The 16,721-nt window shown below is 40.2% G+C and overlaps 1 protein-coding gene across 1 annotated transcript; it reads left to right on the top strand.

Moving 5' to 3' along the window:
• Nucleotides 1-2,277: 2,277 nt before the first annotated feature.
• LOC311013447 (uncharacterized protein) lies at nucleotides 2,278-4,446 on the top strand (the record flags this gene model as incomplete). Its single annotated transcript, XM_084009525.1, has 5 exons — nucleotides 2,278-2,338; nucleotides 2,458-2,523; nucleotides 2,776-2,895; nucleotides 3,008-3,202; nucleotides 3,529-4,446. 5 exons carry the CDS (start codon nucleotides 2,278-2,280, stop codon nucleotides 3,834-3,836), a joined length of 750 nt encoding a protein of 249 aa, XP_083865651.1. The 3' UTR covers nucleotides 3,837-4,446.
• Nucleotides 4,447-16,721: the final 12,275 nt, after the last annotated feature.

Genomic DNA, 16,721 nt, shown 5'->3' with positions numbered 1-16,721 from the left:
TAATTTGTTCTCGTTGTAAGTCGTGTAGGCTACAGTCCGCTCCTCTCGCAGCTGAACATATAACGTTAACGATGGGTGGTGAGCCCCGCTGTATTTCTAGGCTGTAAAACTGTAAACGTTTGGATTGAATACAGAGCTGACCGTAGGATCATTATTACTGTTAATATCGTTATTATATCGTACAATCATTTTGCATGTTGACATAACAGGAAATGTGCTTTACATGTCGTTTTGTTGTAGAGAGCAAGGAGCAGACTGAGGATTTGATCAAACTCCGGGTCCCGGATGAGAACGACCACCTGTTGAGGCCAAGAACACAGGGCCACCGACAGCAGCAAGAAAGAGGAAAACGGATGATTGCTGGATTTGATCAGGGAGGACATGAAGTTACAGAGGGAGAGCGGAAAGGAGAGGATGGAGAGACTTTTTAGTTTATTGGCGAGTTCTGTGTTGATTTGTAATTTAAATAGTTAATTAAAAATATTGTATTGTTCCATTTTCTTTTCCAAATATTGTATATAGGTAAATTAAAATCTTATAACCTTGTAACATTATCTGTTCCATTTCTTATTTACAACTAAAGTCAACTTTTGAACTGCTTTTCAGTGACAAGAAAATAATTTATTTTTTGTGTAATTAACAAATATTTACAAAGTTACAATAACTATTGACAAGTGGGTGTTCTTAACATGTAGAACTATTTACAAAAGATCAGCAGAAATAACTATTTACAGAGAACATACAGTATATACAGTATTGACTGAGCAGGAGTCCCTGGTGGTGCTGCTGGACTGGATGGGATGCTAAGGACCCTGGACTCTTCTGGCTCTGTGTGGGACATCATCTGGGAGGTGGGGGGTGTGGGATGCATGTCTCCACTTTCCACCACATCGTCCATCATCGGGGTTTGCAGGGCTGATGCAATCGACGGATGCCATGTCACTAAAATGTTTAAAAGAGAGGCAAGAATAAAATATTGAATTAAGTCGGGGTTATTTGCAGGGTTCGTACACATTTTACTATTCAATTCAATCACTTTATAAGCCAAGGATTTAGACTTAAATTCAAGCACTTTTCAGACCTTGAAAAACAGCATTAAAATTACAGCATTTTCAAAGATTTTACATTTTAAGCACCTGTACGAACCCTGTATTAAGTCTTATGGTTAAATGACATTATCCATGTCAATCTATACTTAATATGGCTTGTCACTTAGCAGTATCATTTATTAACGGGTATATTAATTACCACGTACTACGCTAGCTATGTATGAACATTAATATGGGTTAAAATAACAGCTTTAACGTTACCTCCCCACGGCTCTCTCCCAGCCGGAGATAAACAAGCCGCTTTCCATCATGTTCGTCTGTCGTATTTTTGTTTTGACCGGTGTTTTTCCCGGGCTTGGCCGGCAGAAGTGATGACGTCGCGACGCAATCAGGAAATGCTTCGTAGGTTAGACCGTCCCATTTACCGACGGTTGACCCAGCCTTCGGAGGAGTCTCCGGAGGAGTCTCCGAAGGTGTTGCCTCCGTAGACCGCGAAGGCTGGGTCCTCCGAAGGCTGCAGACCCTGAATTGGGACACAGCTTATGCACCAGTCACGTCAAAGATCCGGAGAAGGTGGCCATTTGCTATTTCGTTCAAGCTTGGAGAGGGAAGAGGGAAATTCGTGTAACAAAAATGGTAAGTTAAGCGCTAGCCTGTTAATTGAAAGTCCCCCTGAGTTTTGTAAGCACATCATAACACCCGTCCCCGGGCCGTTTACATAGTTAAAGAGTAGTAAAGCCTCCCGTTTATCTACAGTGTCGAGGCTAATTAGCTAATGTAATGTTAAGCTAGCTGAATCACGTGCTAGGCTAACTTAATGTTTTAGTATGAACCGGAGATGGGGACTTGGACTCATAGCTTGGACTTGACAAAAAATAAAAGACTTGCGACTTGACTTGACTTGACTTGACTTGACTTGAATGACCAGCCGCCTCAGCTGAATTTCTCACCGGCACGGCACCAGCTCAGTCAGTGTTTTTTTTCCCCCCGGACTTTTTATGCATTTATTTTGAAAGGACCGCTGGACAGTTACTTGAGACTTGCACATGTGTGACTTGATCCTATCTCTGGATGAACCACATTTTATAATGAAAAATAAATTATGCACTATGCAGTCATTGAACAAGAAGAGCTTTTGAATCTTGTGTAGATTATTATTAAGTTACATTTTGCCAGTTATAGTGACATGCATTTATTTATATTTTTACAGCCTAAGGCCAAGAAGAAAATGTCCCTAAAAGTCCCTAAAGATGACTCGATGACAGAGATGACCAAAAATGATCTGGATGGTAATTTTTGTCTTTGTCAACTTTCAAGGAACTGTAATACTTAAATAATTAGCTTGTCCAAATGTGTTTAAACGTTTAAAGTCATATGTTGATTTTGTTATATCTATGCCATGCTGTAGGTCCTGAAGATAAAGGAGATAAAGGCTCTGCTCCAAGTTGCAGCAGCGTAAGCAGCATTGGATCAGGTAATGATTTCTCATTTTCTAGCAGTGTATCTTTGTTGTCTAAAATGAGTTTAATTCCTTGCATGGCTTTTCCACCTGAGATTAAAGTTGTTGGCAGATTTTGTCAGTATACATGTGCTTACAGATCAAATTAAGGCACACACCATATCTGATCCACTACCTTTGTTGCATGCATGTCATTCTCTCTCTGTCTCACTCATTTAATACTGTCAAATCATAATCTTTTTTGTATCCTGCTCTCTTGTTTTTAAGGATCAATTTCCAAAGTAGAGTTCCTAGAAGCCAGGATCCAGTGGCAAGAAAAAATAATAAAGGATCTTGAGCAAGAGCGCAATTTCTTGCGTGAGCAAATCATGGGAAAGAAGAGATCATGTGAGTGATTTGGGAGCAACTTGTATCTGCAAAATATAATGTAATTGTAACTGTTTGATATATTTTCATAACAATCTGATCTTTGTCTCATCTATCCTCTGTTTGATCAAAGCTCAACCAAAAGTATTTACTTTGGAGAACGAGGATGACGATGGCAACATGGATGAAGATGACGTCATCTCCCAATCTTCTCCAGATATCAGTGAGTCCTCGGACAGTGATGTTGTCGTCCAAAGAAGGAAGAAACGTCGGACACAGCCACCTGCATCTGCAACTGTGGCTGTGCCTGGAAAAGCTCATGTAAGAGGTAAGAATGGCATAACTTGAACCACCTGCCCTGTTAGCACCAGGTGGTCATGAAAAATAAGTATTAATAAAAGCGTTGGAAGAGCTGTTATGAATATGTCCTGAAGTAATTATGAGGCAAAAAATATAGATCTTCAGTTCTAGATTCTGAATATACTAGGAATTTGATGATAAATAAAAAAATTTGGCTTTCATCAAGAATAAAGCTCCATTTTATTATTATCCAACATCAAATGCTAGAAAGATTTGTCTCTCAGATGAGCAGATTCTTCAATTCCTAAAATATGCTTTGACCTTCCCGTGTTCTTTGTTTTATATATTTTTCAGTGAAAGGGCCAGCTGAGGTTATCAGGAGATATAAAAAAGTCTTGAAAAGCTTAAGCAAAGTCCGCACCATGACTGAAGCCTTCAGAATCAATGGCGTGGACCGGGGAACCATCAAGATGACTGCTGCAATTGCAGAGCTCAGCATTGTGGATCCTGCAACCTTCAACACCCTGAAGTATGATCCTGCAACTGAGACCCTGCAGTCCTTTGCTAAGAGGTGTGCAACGCACATAACCCCTGAGAAGAAGAGCATTATAGAGGACATGAAGGGCAAATGTCAACTCCTCCCTTTGTTGATGAAATATTAAGATACAAGTTTAAGCTGTTCTAACCTTTGACTTTTAGCTCATGTTGTTGTTCATGTTGAGCTGTGCAATTTCAATTGTATTTTTTTTTTCTTTATATTGTGCAGTGTTTTTCAACAACCTGTATTATCTATAGTATGACCAAGTTCGAGCAGTATTTGTTGTCAGCCTTGGGAAAACGTGATAGATACATTGACCCTGTTACAGGTGCACATACACAAAACCTGGAGAGATTTTGAGGTATTTGCAAGTCCACCATCAACAAAGAGGGAACCACACACAAAAACTGTTAAGGGATCACTTAGATGTAATTGAGTGAAATGTAGATAAAGATATCTATATTATATTTATATGTTTGTACAGTTCAGTATATTTGTTATAACCTTTGACAAGTCGTCATGTTGAGTTGTGCAGGTTTTATAATTTTCTGATTATTGTACTTTATATTGTGCAGTGTTTTTCAACAATAGAGTACCTGTATTATGACCTGCTTTGATACCATATTGTATGACATATTTACATACAGTACACTGATACTAGTCAGTGTTTGACATTTCAGGAAGACCCCATTACCTGTTGGAGCAGTATTTGTTGTCAGCCTTGGGAAAACCTGAACCAGTGGTTTACTGTAATAAATGAGGTATTTGTACTTGTGCTGTCTTTGTTATTCTACCACTGAATGAGAGGGAACCTACAGATAGATACATTTTTTCAAAGGTGTAACCCATCACTTGTTTATTGCAGTAGTTATATGCTATAATATATTAACTAGTTGTGAAAAGGAGGCAACTTTAGATTAGGGAACATGTGTTGGTTAATAAGTGTTCAACTATTAGTGAGTTAGTAATGATCAAGATGTCACTTTAGTATGGGGAACATATTCTAAGTAACAAAGACTTAATTTAGAGTTATTTGGACACTATTAACATTGGTAGTTTTGTGTTTTGTTATGTAAGAACAGACCATATTCATTATGTGGTATTAAGGGAGAATAACTATTCTTGTGGTACTACCACCTTATAAAGTCCATACTAAGCAAAGCATATTGAGATTGTAATTCATATATGACAACTTCCTTACTTACTACTAATAAGCAATAATTCTGAGGTTATTGAGGGAAAACTCTTAGTTAATGGCTTACTGGTTGTATAATAAGGTCATGCAGAATAAGGCATTAATAAGTACTTAATAATGACTAATTAAGAGCCAATATGTTACTAATTTGCATGTTAATAAGCAACTAATTAATGGTGAATAGGTGTACCTTAAAATAAAGTGTTACCGAATGTTGGGATTGTTATTGCAGCCTCTCTTACAGTATAGCATGTATTTAGTTTTACCAAGATTTAGAGATAATTTATTTGTATTAAACCACACTTGAAGTTTGGCCATTTCCTGATTTACTGTTCCCACAAGTTGGTTCAAGTCACTTCCCGAGCAGAAAATATTTGTGTCATCCGCGAATACTATTAATTTCAGAGTATCTGACACTTTACATATATCATTTATGTATAAGATAAACAGCTTTGGACCCAGAACTGACCCCTGTGGGACCCCACAGACTATGTCCAAGTTCATTGATGTGTTATCCCCAATTTTAACATATTGGGATCTCTTGTGTAGATAACTCTTGACCCACTGCAATGTTACACCCCTAAGGCCATATCTCTCCAGTTTAGCCATTAAAATATCATGGTCTACAGTGTCAAAAGCTTTTTTCAGGTCTATGAAAATTCCTATGGAATAATGTTTTTGGTCAATAGCGTCGGTGATGATTTCCACAGACTCTGCTAAAGCTTGAGCAGTCGAGTGGTTCCTTCTGAAGCCGTATTGGCTGTCATATAACAGTTTATGTTTGTTGATGAAGTTATCGAGCCTATTGTTGAATAGCTTCTCTAGGATTTTTGACAATTGTGGCAGTATAGATATTGGTCTGTAATTTGTAAACTCGTGTGTGTCACCGTTCTTAAACAGTGGCACAACCTTGGCAACTTTCATTTTATTAGGAAACGTCCCAGTTTGAAATGACAGATTGAAAATGTAGGTCAGGGGTGAAATGATTCCATCTAATACCTCCTTGATTAATCTCATGTCTAAGTCGTCAGCGTCAGTGGAGGTTTTGGCAACGCATAAGTTGACCAGGGGTCCGTTTCACAAAGCAGGTTTAGTGAAAACCTTGAGTTAGTTAACCCTGAGATGAGGGAAACTCTGGTTTTTCGGTTTCACAAAGCCAGTTCAGCATAAATCTGGGTCAGTTACCGGGTAACATGCTCCGTGAAACTAACCTGCTCCCTAGCAGGTTTGCTTCAACAAACCGTGAGTTTCTCCCTACATGTCTCCGCCTTTTTCCGGAATCTGAACCAACTCTGAAAAATTGTGCCGTCCTTTCATCGTCAACCTAATCGATACGGAAATAAAAGTGATTCTAGCAGCTTTGCGTCGGGAGAGGATTTTGATTACCTTTCCTTCCAAACACATTAGATATTATCTAAACAATATTCTCCGACATTTTCAACATATCGCGGACATAATCCGCAACCAGATTCTTTGCGGAGGTCGTGTTTTTGCGAACGGGAGATTTATGAAATGTTTAAATACATTCCTGTGTTGAAATACCTGCTTATATTTACTGTTTAATATGTGAAATATGATTAAAATCATATGCCTTAGACAACGTATTTGCGCAATATTCTTCTGCTTAATTTTCAACTGAAGCCACTTTCTTTCTGTGCCTGGGGGGATTACACCCAATAAAAATGATGATTTATTTGTTGCGCTACTTTGTGAACTACGGGAATCGTGCCACTGTCTCCTGCACCGTAGTCAGCGTTGCTAACCATTACACCACAGTGCCGCTCTCGAATTCTGAAAATAAAGAGTTATTACCTTTAGATCAATAGACTGTTTCATTAAGTTATACACATTAGATCGGGCAGTAGTTGTCTGCCACGCCAACTATCGCTACTTTGCTGCAGTTACGTTGCTCCGCTTTCTCAGGATGAGCTCGTTTTCTACATAAACACTCGGTAATATCTAATGACGCTCTCCCCGTTGCCATGGTGAATCGTAGTATCGGAGCTCCATTGATGATGGCTTTATAGAGTCGGCAGGCACGCGCGTAACTCAGAGTTTACATACTCAGAGTTGACTGAACTAATTCAAAACCACTGTTCTGAAACCGAAAACTCAGAGTTTCCCATCTCAGAGTTGTTCAACTCAGAGTTCAGGGTTAGGTTCAGAGTTGGTTGAACCTGCTTTGTGAAACGGGCCCCAGGTGTCTTATCTCTGTGTCCTTCACTGATGTGAGAAACATTGAGCTGGGATTTCTGTCTCCATCCTTATCAAAATGACTCCAAGGCAAGGATGATTCAGGGATGTTATTCGCTAGTTCCGTCCCGATGTTAACAAAGAAATGGTTGAAACCATTTGCAATGACCTCCGGGTTAACCTCCTGTGTGCTGTTTATCTTAAAGTAGGGAGGGTAGTTTGGTTTTTTACTTTTATTATTAGTCACATTGTTTAAAATATCCCATAATTTTTTTGTGTACTCCATGTTTTCTGCAAGTAAATTGCTGTAATATTCTTTCTTGCGTTCATTAAGAATGGTATTTAATTTATTTCTATATCGTTTGTATCTCACTTCTGACTGAGCCGTCCTTGATTTAATGAACTGTCTGTACAGAGTATTTTTTTTCCTGCAGGCATTTATCAGTGTTTTCGTAAGCCAAGGTTTCTGTTCCTTCTTCCGTTTTGGATGACTCCTTTTCATAGGACAGTGTCTGTCGTACAGTGTTTTAAATGTTTGCAAAAAAGAATCATATGAATCATTTACATCTGTTACATTGTAAACATTATTCCAGTTTTGTCTAAGTAGCTCATTTTTCAGCGCATTCATTCCTTCTTCAGTTCTGACCCTTATGTATAAGTTTTTGTTCGGAGGTTGGCCCACAGTAAATTTGCAGTCATAGATAGCAAAGATAGGTAGGTGGTCACTTATATCATTTATCATGAGTCCACTTGTTGTGTCAGTAACGTTAGTAAAGATATTATCAATCAGAGTAGCACTGTGTGTAGTGATCCTGCTAGGGCGTGTGATGAGAGGTTGTAAGCCCATCGTATACATCATGTTAGTGAACTCATCAATTTCCGTGTTTTGTTTTGGGTTGATTAAGTCGATATTAAAGTCACCACAGATAAAAACTCTCTTCTGGCTTGTTTCAGAAAATATCTCACCCACACATTCATTGAAGTCTACTATTTTCGAGTCAGGTGCTCTGTACACACAGCTTATAACTATATTTTTACCTTTCGTTACACAGATTTCAATTGTCACACATTCCAGCAAATGATCCACAGCTTTAGACATATTTTGTACTGTCTCATACTTGGTGTTACTGTCAATGAATAAGGCTACTCCACCTCCACGTTTGCTCCTCCTGTTAATACATACAAGATTATATCCATCCAGGAAAAAATCTGTGCCTTTGTCTTCATTAATCCATGTTTCTGACACCGCGATGATGGTGAAAGGGTTTTTGAAGTGATTTAGATATTCCTTGATGTGGACAAAGTTGGTGTATAGACTCCTGCTATTAAAGTGGATTAGAGACAGTTTCCCATCCATCTCAGTGCTATCATTGTATTGAACTTCAGTGTAGTACTGACATTTCCCAGTTCTGTTGGAATAGAAGTGGTTGTCCGGGTCAATTCCGTCATTCGGGTCAGATAAGGTATCCGATAAGGTATAATCCACATGTCGATTTGAAGTAAATTCCACACTTCCCTGCTCAGCAATACGTTCAGATATGCCCATCAATCTTTCAGACCGTGTAAGAACCGTTGAACTTTGCTGTGTTGTAGTTTGGGAGTGTTTGTGAGCCATACCTTAGTTGTCGTATTTGTCCAGCTCATCCTTACTCCTGATCTGGATTACTTTGACTTCTTCTGCTGATCCTCCCTGTGTTTTGATGTAGATTCTGCAGTTTGCCGTCCAGGTGTGTTGTATCTTGCCATCCTTCCTCAGTTGACGAGCTCTTCTGGCGATGTCTGCGTTCTTTTTTGTGAGGTTCTCGTTGATGTAGACGTTCAAGCCTTTTAGCTTCCTGCCCTGCCTCAGCAGTGCAGTCTTGAATTTTCTGTTGGTGAATCTCAGCACAACAGCTCGAGTTGCAGACTCTTTCCTTCGGGGTAAGAGGTGACATACTTCAACGTTGTTGAAGTTCACCTCGATGTCTTTGCCAGTCAAGAACGCGGCCACCTGCATCTCCACAGATTTAATCTCAGATTCATCCGGCTCAGGGTTTGCAGCCGCAACCGCCTTTGCATAAGTTGGAGGCTTGATTTTGAGACCAGTCACAATCACTTCATTCAGTTTACCCTGTTGGTCCAGCTCCTCCACTCTGTTCCCCAGCTCCTTTATCAACTCGTCTTTATCCGCAACCTCCTCCCGGAGTTGTTTGACTTCAGCCATCAACTTTTGGAGAGGTTCCATCTTTTTCTTCATGTCTTTCATGTCTGTCTTCATGTCTTTCAGCTCCGCCATCATCCGTTCTTCAGCCCTCTTGTCATTCTCCACCAGCTCATCCTTCATTGCCTCCAGGCTTCCCTTCATTGCCTCCAGGCTTTCGGTCAATAAGTCCAATTTAGAGTCAGTTTCACCGTGGTTTTTCTTCGGCGGCGGCATTGTCACACTTTTATTTTAAGTACAAGAATAAGTTATCTTGTTTTTGTCTCGGAGCGCTCTCTGCTGCTGCTGCTGCTGCTGCTGCTGCTGCTCTCAAGGCGACACCTCTGATAAGACGTGACCAACAAGGAGTCAAGGAGTCCTTGGACCAAAGAGCACCCAAATCAAACTCAAAAGGAATTGAGCACGCCATTCATCTTGAATCTGAACAGTATCTTTTTGGTCGTTACAAGGTTGACCTTTGTTGGCTTGTTGCTCCACTCGAAGAAGTGAGTGTTCCTGTTTAATTTGTGATTATTGATTGTCACAAAATATGACTGATACAAAAGCAAACTCCTTTTCATACTCCACTGAGGAGGGCAAGAACATTGTGGTACCTGACTCCCTTCTGGCTGAAGTTTCTCCACATGAGGTTTCCAACATCATTTATATTCTGATTTGAAAAGACTCTCTGAGAAAGACATTCGACTCCATTGGCATAACCATCACCTTGTCGGATTATTGGAGAGAAAAACGCATTCCAAGGGGGCTGCGCATTAAGAAATTTCCCTCCTTTGGTTTAGAGGATGTTGTTTTTTGAGAGAAGTGGGAGGCCATCCTAAATAAATGCTCTCTTGATCTCATCTTGTTAATTATCGAGCAAACAAAAAAAGAAAGAGAACAAGTGCAGGAGAGAATAAGTGAACTGAGAGAAGAAATATCAAAAGCAAAAGATGACATACAAGCAACCCCATTTGAAGATAAACTACGATAGACTTTATTGATCCCACATCGGGGAAATTCACTTGTCAGTAGCAAGAGATGTTCAAGCAATAAAAAAACAACACAATAAAAACAATAAAATACTGGTATAAAAAAATAGACAGACAAAAGACAAGAGGATTTAGATTAATAAAGATATAGAGAAGCAATGGGCTATGTACATTATATACAGAAGGTTATTTACGTTATATACTATGAAAAGTGTGGAGAAATATTGCATGTTAGGGCTCTGTAGGGTAAAATATAAATATGAATTAAAAAAAATTGTATACAGGTATAATATTGCACATGATAATTGCATTGATGCTGTAGTAGTAGGTGCTAGATGGAAGAGGTAGTAGAGGTGGAATAGTGCAAAGGTATATAGACAACGGGTTATAGGTTAAAACAGTACAAGCTGAAAAAATTCAGGGGGGTTGCCAGAGACTACAAAGATGGCAACGTCTACCAATGGAAAGAAACTACAAGACCACAACGCCGTCAACGAGTCGTGTCCTTCAACCTAAGCACAAGTGGAGAGGAATCTGATGCTACACACGTCTGAGGATTTTTTGGAGGACCAACCACACTCAACAGCTCGAGGTCGACAACCGACTTGGAAGGGAGGTAGAAGAAAAAAAACAGAAGGGGGAGATGTCGGTCAAGCTCTTCAAAAAACACGATGGAATCTTCGGAACCAAAAGAAGAATGCACGGTAATTAACATCTCTAAAAGCACATTAACTCAAGACTCTGTGAATGTGCTATCGAAAGGATTGACTTTTTCCCCTACAAGTGAAGCAAATGCATTTAAAAAGCTAAGGTGGACCTCTTTAGGTTCTATAGAAACCTTCATTTGAAGGCATGGTATCATCAGCCGAATAAACTTTTGAATAGCACACCTGAATTGAACTGATTCCAATCATGATGCCAAGAGACATTTTAAGCCTAAATCTTACTTTATGCCTATGAGCTCTAATCCCACCTTGATTGCTTTTACCAAAAAGGTTTCTCATGACATAGACAACATGTTTGACAAAAGACAGAACAGAGTAAAAAACAATCTCTCAAAATGCGAAAGAGATGCACTGAATTCTCTAACAAAAAATTAGCAGATAATAATAAAGCCTGCTGACAAAGGGGGTGCAGTGGTAGTAATGGATAAAAGTTCATATGTTATTGAAGCTCAAAGACAACTGGGAAATAATATCTATTATGAACAATTGCAGAGAAATCCAATTGTAAAAATGAAAAATTAACTAAGGGACATTTTATCCTTTGGTAGAGACCAAAACTGGATCTCAGACAATGAATTTGCTTTTTTGATGAATGAGAATCCCCAAATGCCATGTTTTTACATGTTGCCTAAGATTCATAAGAATTTAGAACAACCTGAGGGTAGACCCATTATCTCAGGTAATGGATCTTTGACTGAGCCCTGCTCCCAATTTGTGGACTTTTTTATAAAACCTCTTGTGCGGGATCTCCCTTCCTTCATTGAAGATACTACTGATGTACTATGTAAACTTATGAGTATGATGAATGTCACAAATTGTTATTTGGTGACTCTAGATGTAGCCTCCTTATATACCAATATTGACCACCAGGAAGGCCTATTAGCCCTACAACATTATTTGTCACATAGGTCTGATATACGTCACCACCCAACCATTTTTTACTTTCTCTCACAGAATGGACTTTACATAACAATGTGTTCCTCTTCCAAGACAATTTCTTTAGACAGCTCAAGGGCACAGCGATGGGTGCATGTTTTGCTCCTAGTTATGCCAATTTATTTTTAGGTCACTGGGAAGAGCAATATATATAATCGATCTAGTAACAAATTCTGTGACAAGATAGTATTTTGGGGACGCTTTATCGATGACATCCTCTTTATTTGGTCTGGGAATGAGGAAGAACTCTTGCAGTTTCATGAGTACATCAATACAACTAATCCAAATATAAAACTGTGAATTGAACATTCAAAAACATCTATTAATTTCTTGGATTTGACGATTTCCATAGATGGCAATAATCTTTTGCACACAACAATATATAGGAAAAACACAGATAATAACACTTTGTTGAGGGCTGACAGCTTCCATCCAAGGAGTCTAAAAGAAAACATTCCCTTTGGACAATTTCAGCGTCTTAGACGCATCTGCAACAATGACTCTTATTTTGAAATGCAGGCTCAAGACATGAAATTAAGGTTCAGGGCTAGGGGCTACTCACCAATGATAATAGAAAATGCAAAAATAAAAGCACGCTCTATAACACGCTCTGACCTACTAAAGAAGAAAAAGAGGAGGAAAGACATGACTAAAAACAACTCTGTCTTTGTTACCCAATATAGCAGTAGTGCCTCTGAAATGAATCAAATAATCAAGTCCAATTGGGGGTTAATTCATAGTGATCCTATTCTGAAAGATGTTTTTCCTGAGCCACCTATGACTGTGTTCAAGAAGGCACCATCAATAAGAAACAAACTTGTAAGAAGTTACCTTCCAGGTCCTAAACAAAAAACATGGCTAGAAAAAGGGTTGTGGGGGACTTATAGGTGTGGTTCTTGCAATCATTGTGAGGGTGTCATTCAAAGCAAGACATTTTGTGATCTGAGAACACAGAGATAATTCAAAACTAATGGTTTTATTAACTGCAACTCTGAATATGTAGTCTACCGCCTACAATGCCCATGTGGGTGTTTCTATGTGAGCAGGACTAAAAGAAAACTAAAAGAACGGTTTTATGAACACAAATACGCAATCCGAGTCAACAACGAAGATTACCCTATGGCCAAACAGATGAGGTATGTAGAGTTTTTAATAAAATTGATCCCAGGAAAGCACCAGGCCCTGATCAAATAAGTGGAAGGGTGCAGTACCCTGGTGGTAGAGGTGTAGTGAACAACTTAGCCTTTTTTGGTCAGCTGTTTCAAAAGTCCCTAGATACACACTATATTCCTGAAGGCTGGAAATCTTCGCTTATAGTACCAGTACCTAAGGTGGCAAGACCATCTAAACTCGAGCTAGGTCATTTACACCATGACATCCAGCCAAATACCCCCTCAGAAGCAGTTTTAGCGATGGTCAACATTGGTCAAGATAGGGCTATCAGCCGAATGGCTTAGTACTGGCGCGATGGTACATTTTGTATATCTCGTAAATTACCCCACTAATAATGCATGGAATGTTACCAAACTTCTGCAGTAGTACACGTAGGGTCTGTACTCACAAAACGAGGCATTTGAAAGTTTGTAAGTACACCAGGAGTTTATTTAAAAGAACACTTGCCTGATAGCTTATATCCTCTGCTGCTAACGCTACCGCTGCGTAGACGCCACTTCCGTGTGTACCCAGCTGTTTCTGTCACGTGAGTTTCACATGAGTGTATGAAAAAGTTTTGCTGAATTTTTTATAAATGCTTGTATTGTTGTCAACAAGTGTTGACAAGTGTGCCACCAGAAGGGAATAATGTCCTACTCTTGCCCTGATGAAACAGACAATAATCCCAATTTCCATCTCTGATGCACCAGATGGAAGAGCTGTTAGAGACATGATCCTTGTAGGAGCCACCTTTTAAGTTAGTGTCTTGTGCAAGTTTTATTTTGACCACAAGGGTGCAGTACCTTTTTCTTTTGTTTGTTTGACACCCAGCAGTGGCCCAGCTGCCTAAAATGAGTGGTGATTAGTTCGAGTTGGATGGTGATGGGTTCACACAGTTCTTACCGAAAGCCAGAGGAAAGCCAGGAACTTTTCTGTTTGTTAATAACCTTTTTTGTTTAGGATTAAAGTTCCCAAGCTTAATGTTGGAGTGGATTTGTTGATTGGCACAAATTCCCCAAAGCTTTTGGAACCTTGGGAAATTATTAACAGCTGTAGTGATGGACCCTACGCTGTTTGAACCCTATTGGGATGGGTGGTGACATTTACATTTACATTTAGGTCATTTAGCAGACGCTTTTGTCCAAAGCGACTTACAATAAGTACATTTGTCAAAAGAAGGAAACAAAGAAACCACGACGTATCATTGCCGATGCAGTAAGAGCTAAAAATAGAACAAGTGTTAGGTCCTCATCTGAGTAAAGTAGTACTTCAAGAGTAACAGTGCTACGATCCGAGTTTTTTTTTTTTTTTTTTTTTTTTTTTTTTTTTTTTTTGCGGGGGGGGGGGGTCGAGGGAGGGTGTTAGTGGGTCATGCTATGTAGAGTCGAGGTGAAGTCTGAACAGGTGAGTCTTGAGCCTTTTTCGGAAGATGGCAAATGACTCTGCTGTCCTGATATTGGTCGGGAGTTCGTTCCACCACTGAGGCGCCAGAACAGAGAAGAGTCTGGACTTTGCTGAGCGACATTTGTTTGATTTCAGCGATGGTGGTACCAGCCGGCCAGCTGAAGTAGAGGAGCGGAGTGCTCGCTTCGGGGCATGAGGTTTGACCAGTGTTTGAAGGTAGGCAGGTGCCGTTCCATTGATGGCCCTGAAGGCCAGTGTCATCGTCTTGAATTGGATGCGTGCTGCAACAGGGAGCCAGTGGAGGTCACGGAGGAGGGGGGTCACGTGGGAGAATTTGGGTAGGTTGAAGATAAGGCGTGCTGCAGCGTTCTGGATACGCTGCAATGGTTTAATCGCATAGGCCGGGAGTCCGGCCAGGAGAGAGTTGCAGTAGTCAAGGCGGGAGATGACCAGTGCTTGGACCAAGAGCTGCGTTGCATCCTTTGTGAGGAAGGTCCGAATCCTGCGGATATTGTAGAGGGCAAATCTGCAGGATCGGGCCACAGCAGTGATGTTGGGGGTGCAGGATAGTTGGTCATCGAGGATTACACCCAGGTTCCTCGCAGTTGAGGAAGGAAATACTGTGATGCCCTCAACAGTGACCGACAGGTCCATGCGAGGGCAGTCTTTCCCTGGGATGAAGAGGAGTTCGGTTTTATTCAGGTTAAGCTTGAGGTGATGTGCAGTTGTCCAGACAGAGATGTCAGCCAGACAGTCCGAGATGCGAGTTGCAATGTGAGCGTCAGAGGACGGGGGAAAAGAGAGGAACAGCTGGGTGTCATCAGCGTAGCAATGGTAGGAGAATCCATGCGATGTGATAACAGAACCTAGTGATCTGGTGTATAGTGAGAACAGAAGCGGTCCTAATACTGAGCCTTGAGGGACACCCCTCAAGGCTCAGTATTGGTATAGTATAACAACAGTATATGGTGAACGTCCCATTTAGAGGAAGTGGAAGTGATACAGGGAAGAATGGCTGCCCTATTGTCACTGTCAATAGGATATCCATTGATAAAGTGGAACAGCTGCTGATTAAACAATACAACCAAGACTTCAATGAAAGGTCATGTGATGACATTTTAATGTCAAGAGAGGATATGCGATTTCTCCAGATCATGGAAAAAACAACTCGTCTTGAACACAACCACTACTGTGTTGACTTGCCCTTTAAGGTTGATGATGTCATAATGCCAAACAATCGGTGCATTGCTGAACAACGTGTTATGAGCTTGAAAAGAAAGTTTCAGAGGAGCAAGGAATATCATCAGGAGTATGTGCACTTCCTTGATGATGTCAAAATGGTTATGCGGAGCTTCCGAATGAAGGTTCATATTTTTGGGGCAACGTCTTCACCGAGCTGCACCAATTATGCATTAAAGAGAGTTGCTGATGACAACATGGCTCATTACAGTGACGAAGTGTTACAGACCATCAAACAAAACTGTGGCAGTGTTAATTTCGTTAACGAAAACTATGACGAAATATGTTCGTCAAAAGCATTTTTTCTATGACTAAGACGAGACGATGACGAGCTAAAAATAGATCCTTGATGATAAAAACTATGACGATATGTCTGCTTCGTTTTCGTTAACGAGACGGGACGGGACTAAAATGTTAATGGTGTGTTCTACAGACATTAAAAAAAAACATGCGTTTTTTTTCCTCTTAAACTAGAGAAACAGGGCCAAACAACGGTACCCTGCTTGCCCATGTGAGCGATTTATTTCTGGCAACAAAACAAATGCGTAAATTTGTAAAGATGTGACTAGATGTCTCCTCGTCTCCGTGGCGCATTTCTCCGTTTTGTTTATGTATATCGATCATTATTTTCATCCGCCATCTTGCTAGTGATGTATAGAGTTACGTTTATGCATCGGACGCTCGTATTGGCTCCCATAGCGGCTTTTACAGCCAATCGGAAAGCCTGATTTACGCTTGGCCGTGAGTTGTTGTGTTTGCTCAAACGGGAGACACGGAGGAGGTCAAAGCAGAGCAAATGACGGTCAAAGAGTTATTGTAGTGATAGAGAAAGTTAAATACATAAATGGCACAGAAGAAGTACACTATATACACACATATTTAGGGCAGGGAGTGGAAAGGACCATTCCTGGCAACAAAACCGCCCATGGACACTACCCAAAATAATATCCATATTTCATAGACAGAAGCAGCTAGAGTCCTGTTGTAATAGCTCGCC

Source organism: Eutrigla gurnardus (genome assembly GCF_963514095.1).
Source record: "Eutrigla gurnardus genome assembly, chromosome: 5".
NCBI classification, from domain to species: Eukaryota; Metazoa; Chordata; class Actinopteri; order Perciformes; family Triglidae; genus Eutrigla; species Eutrigla gurnardus.
This window is presented reverse-complemented; position numbering and strand designations above follow the sequence as displayed.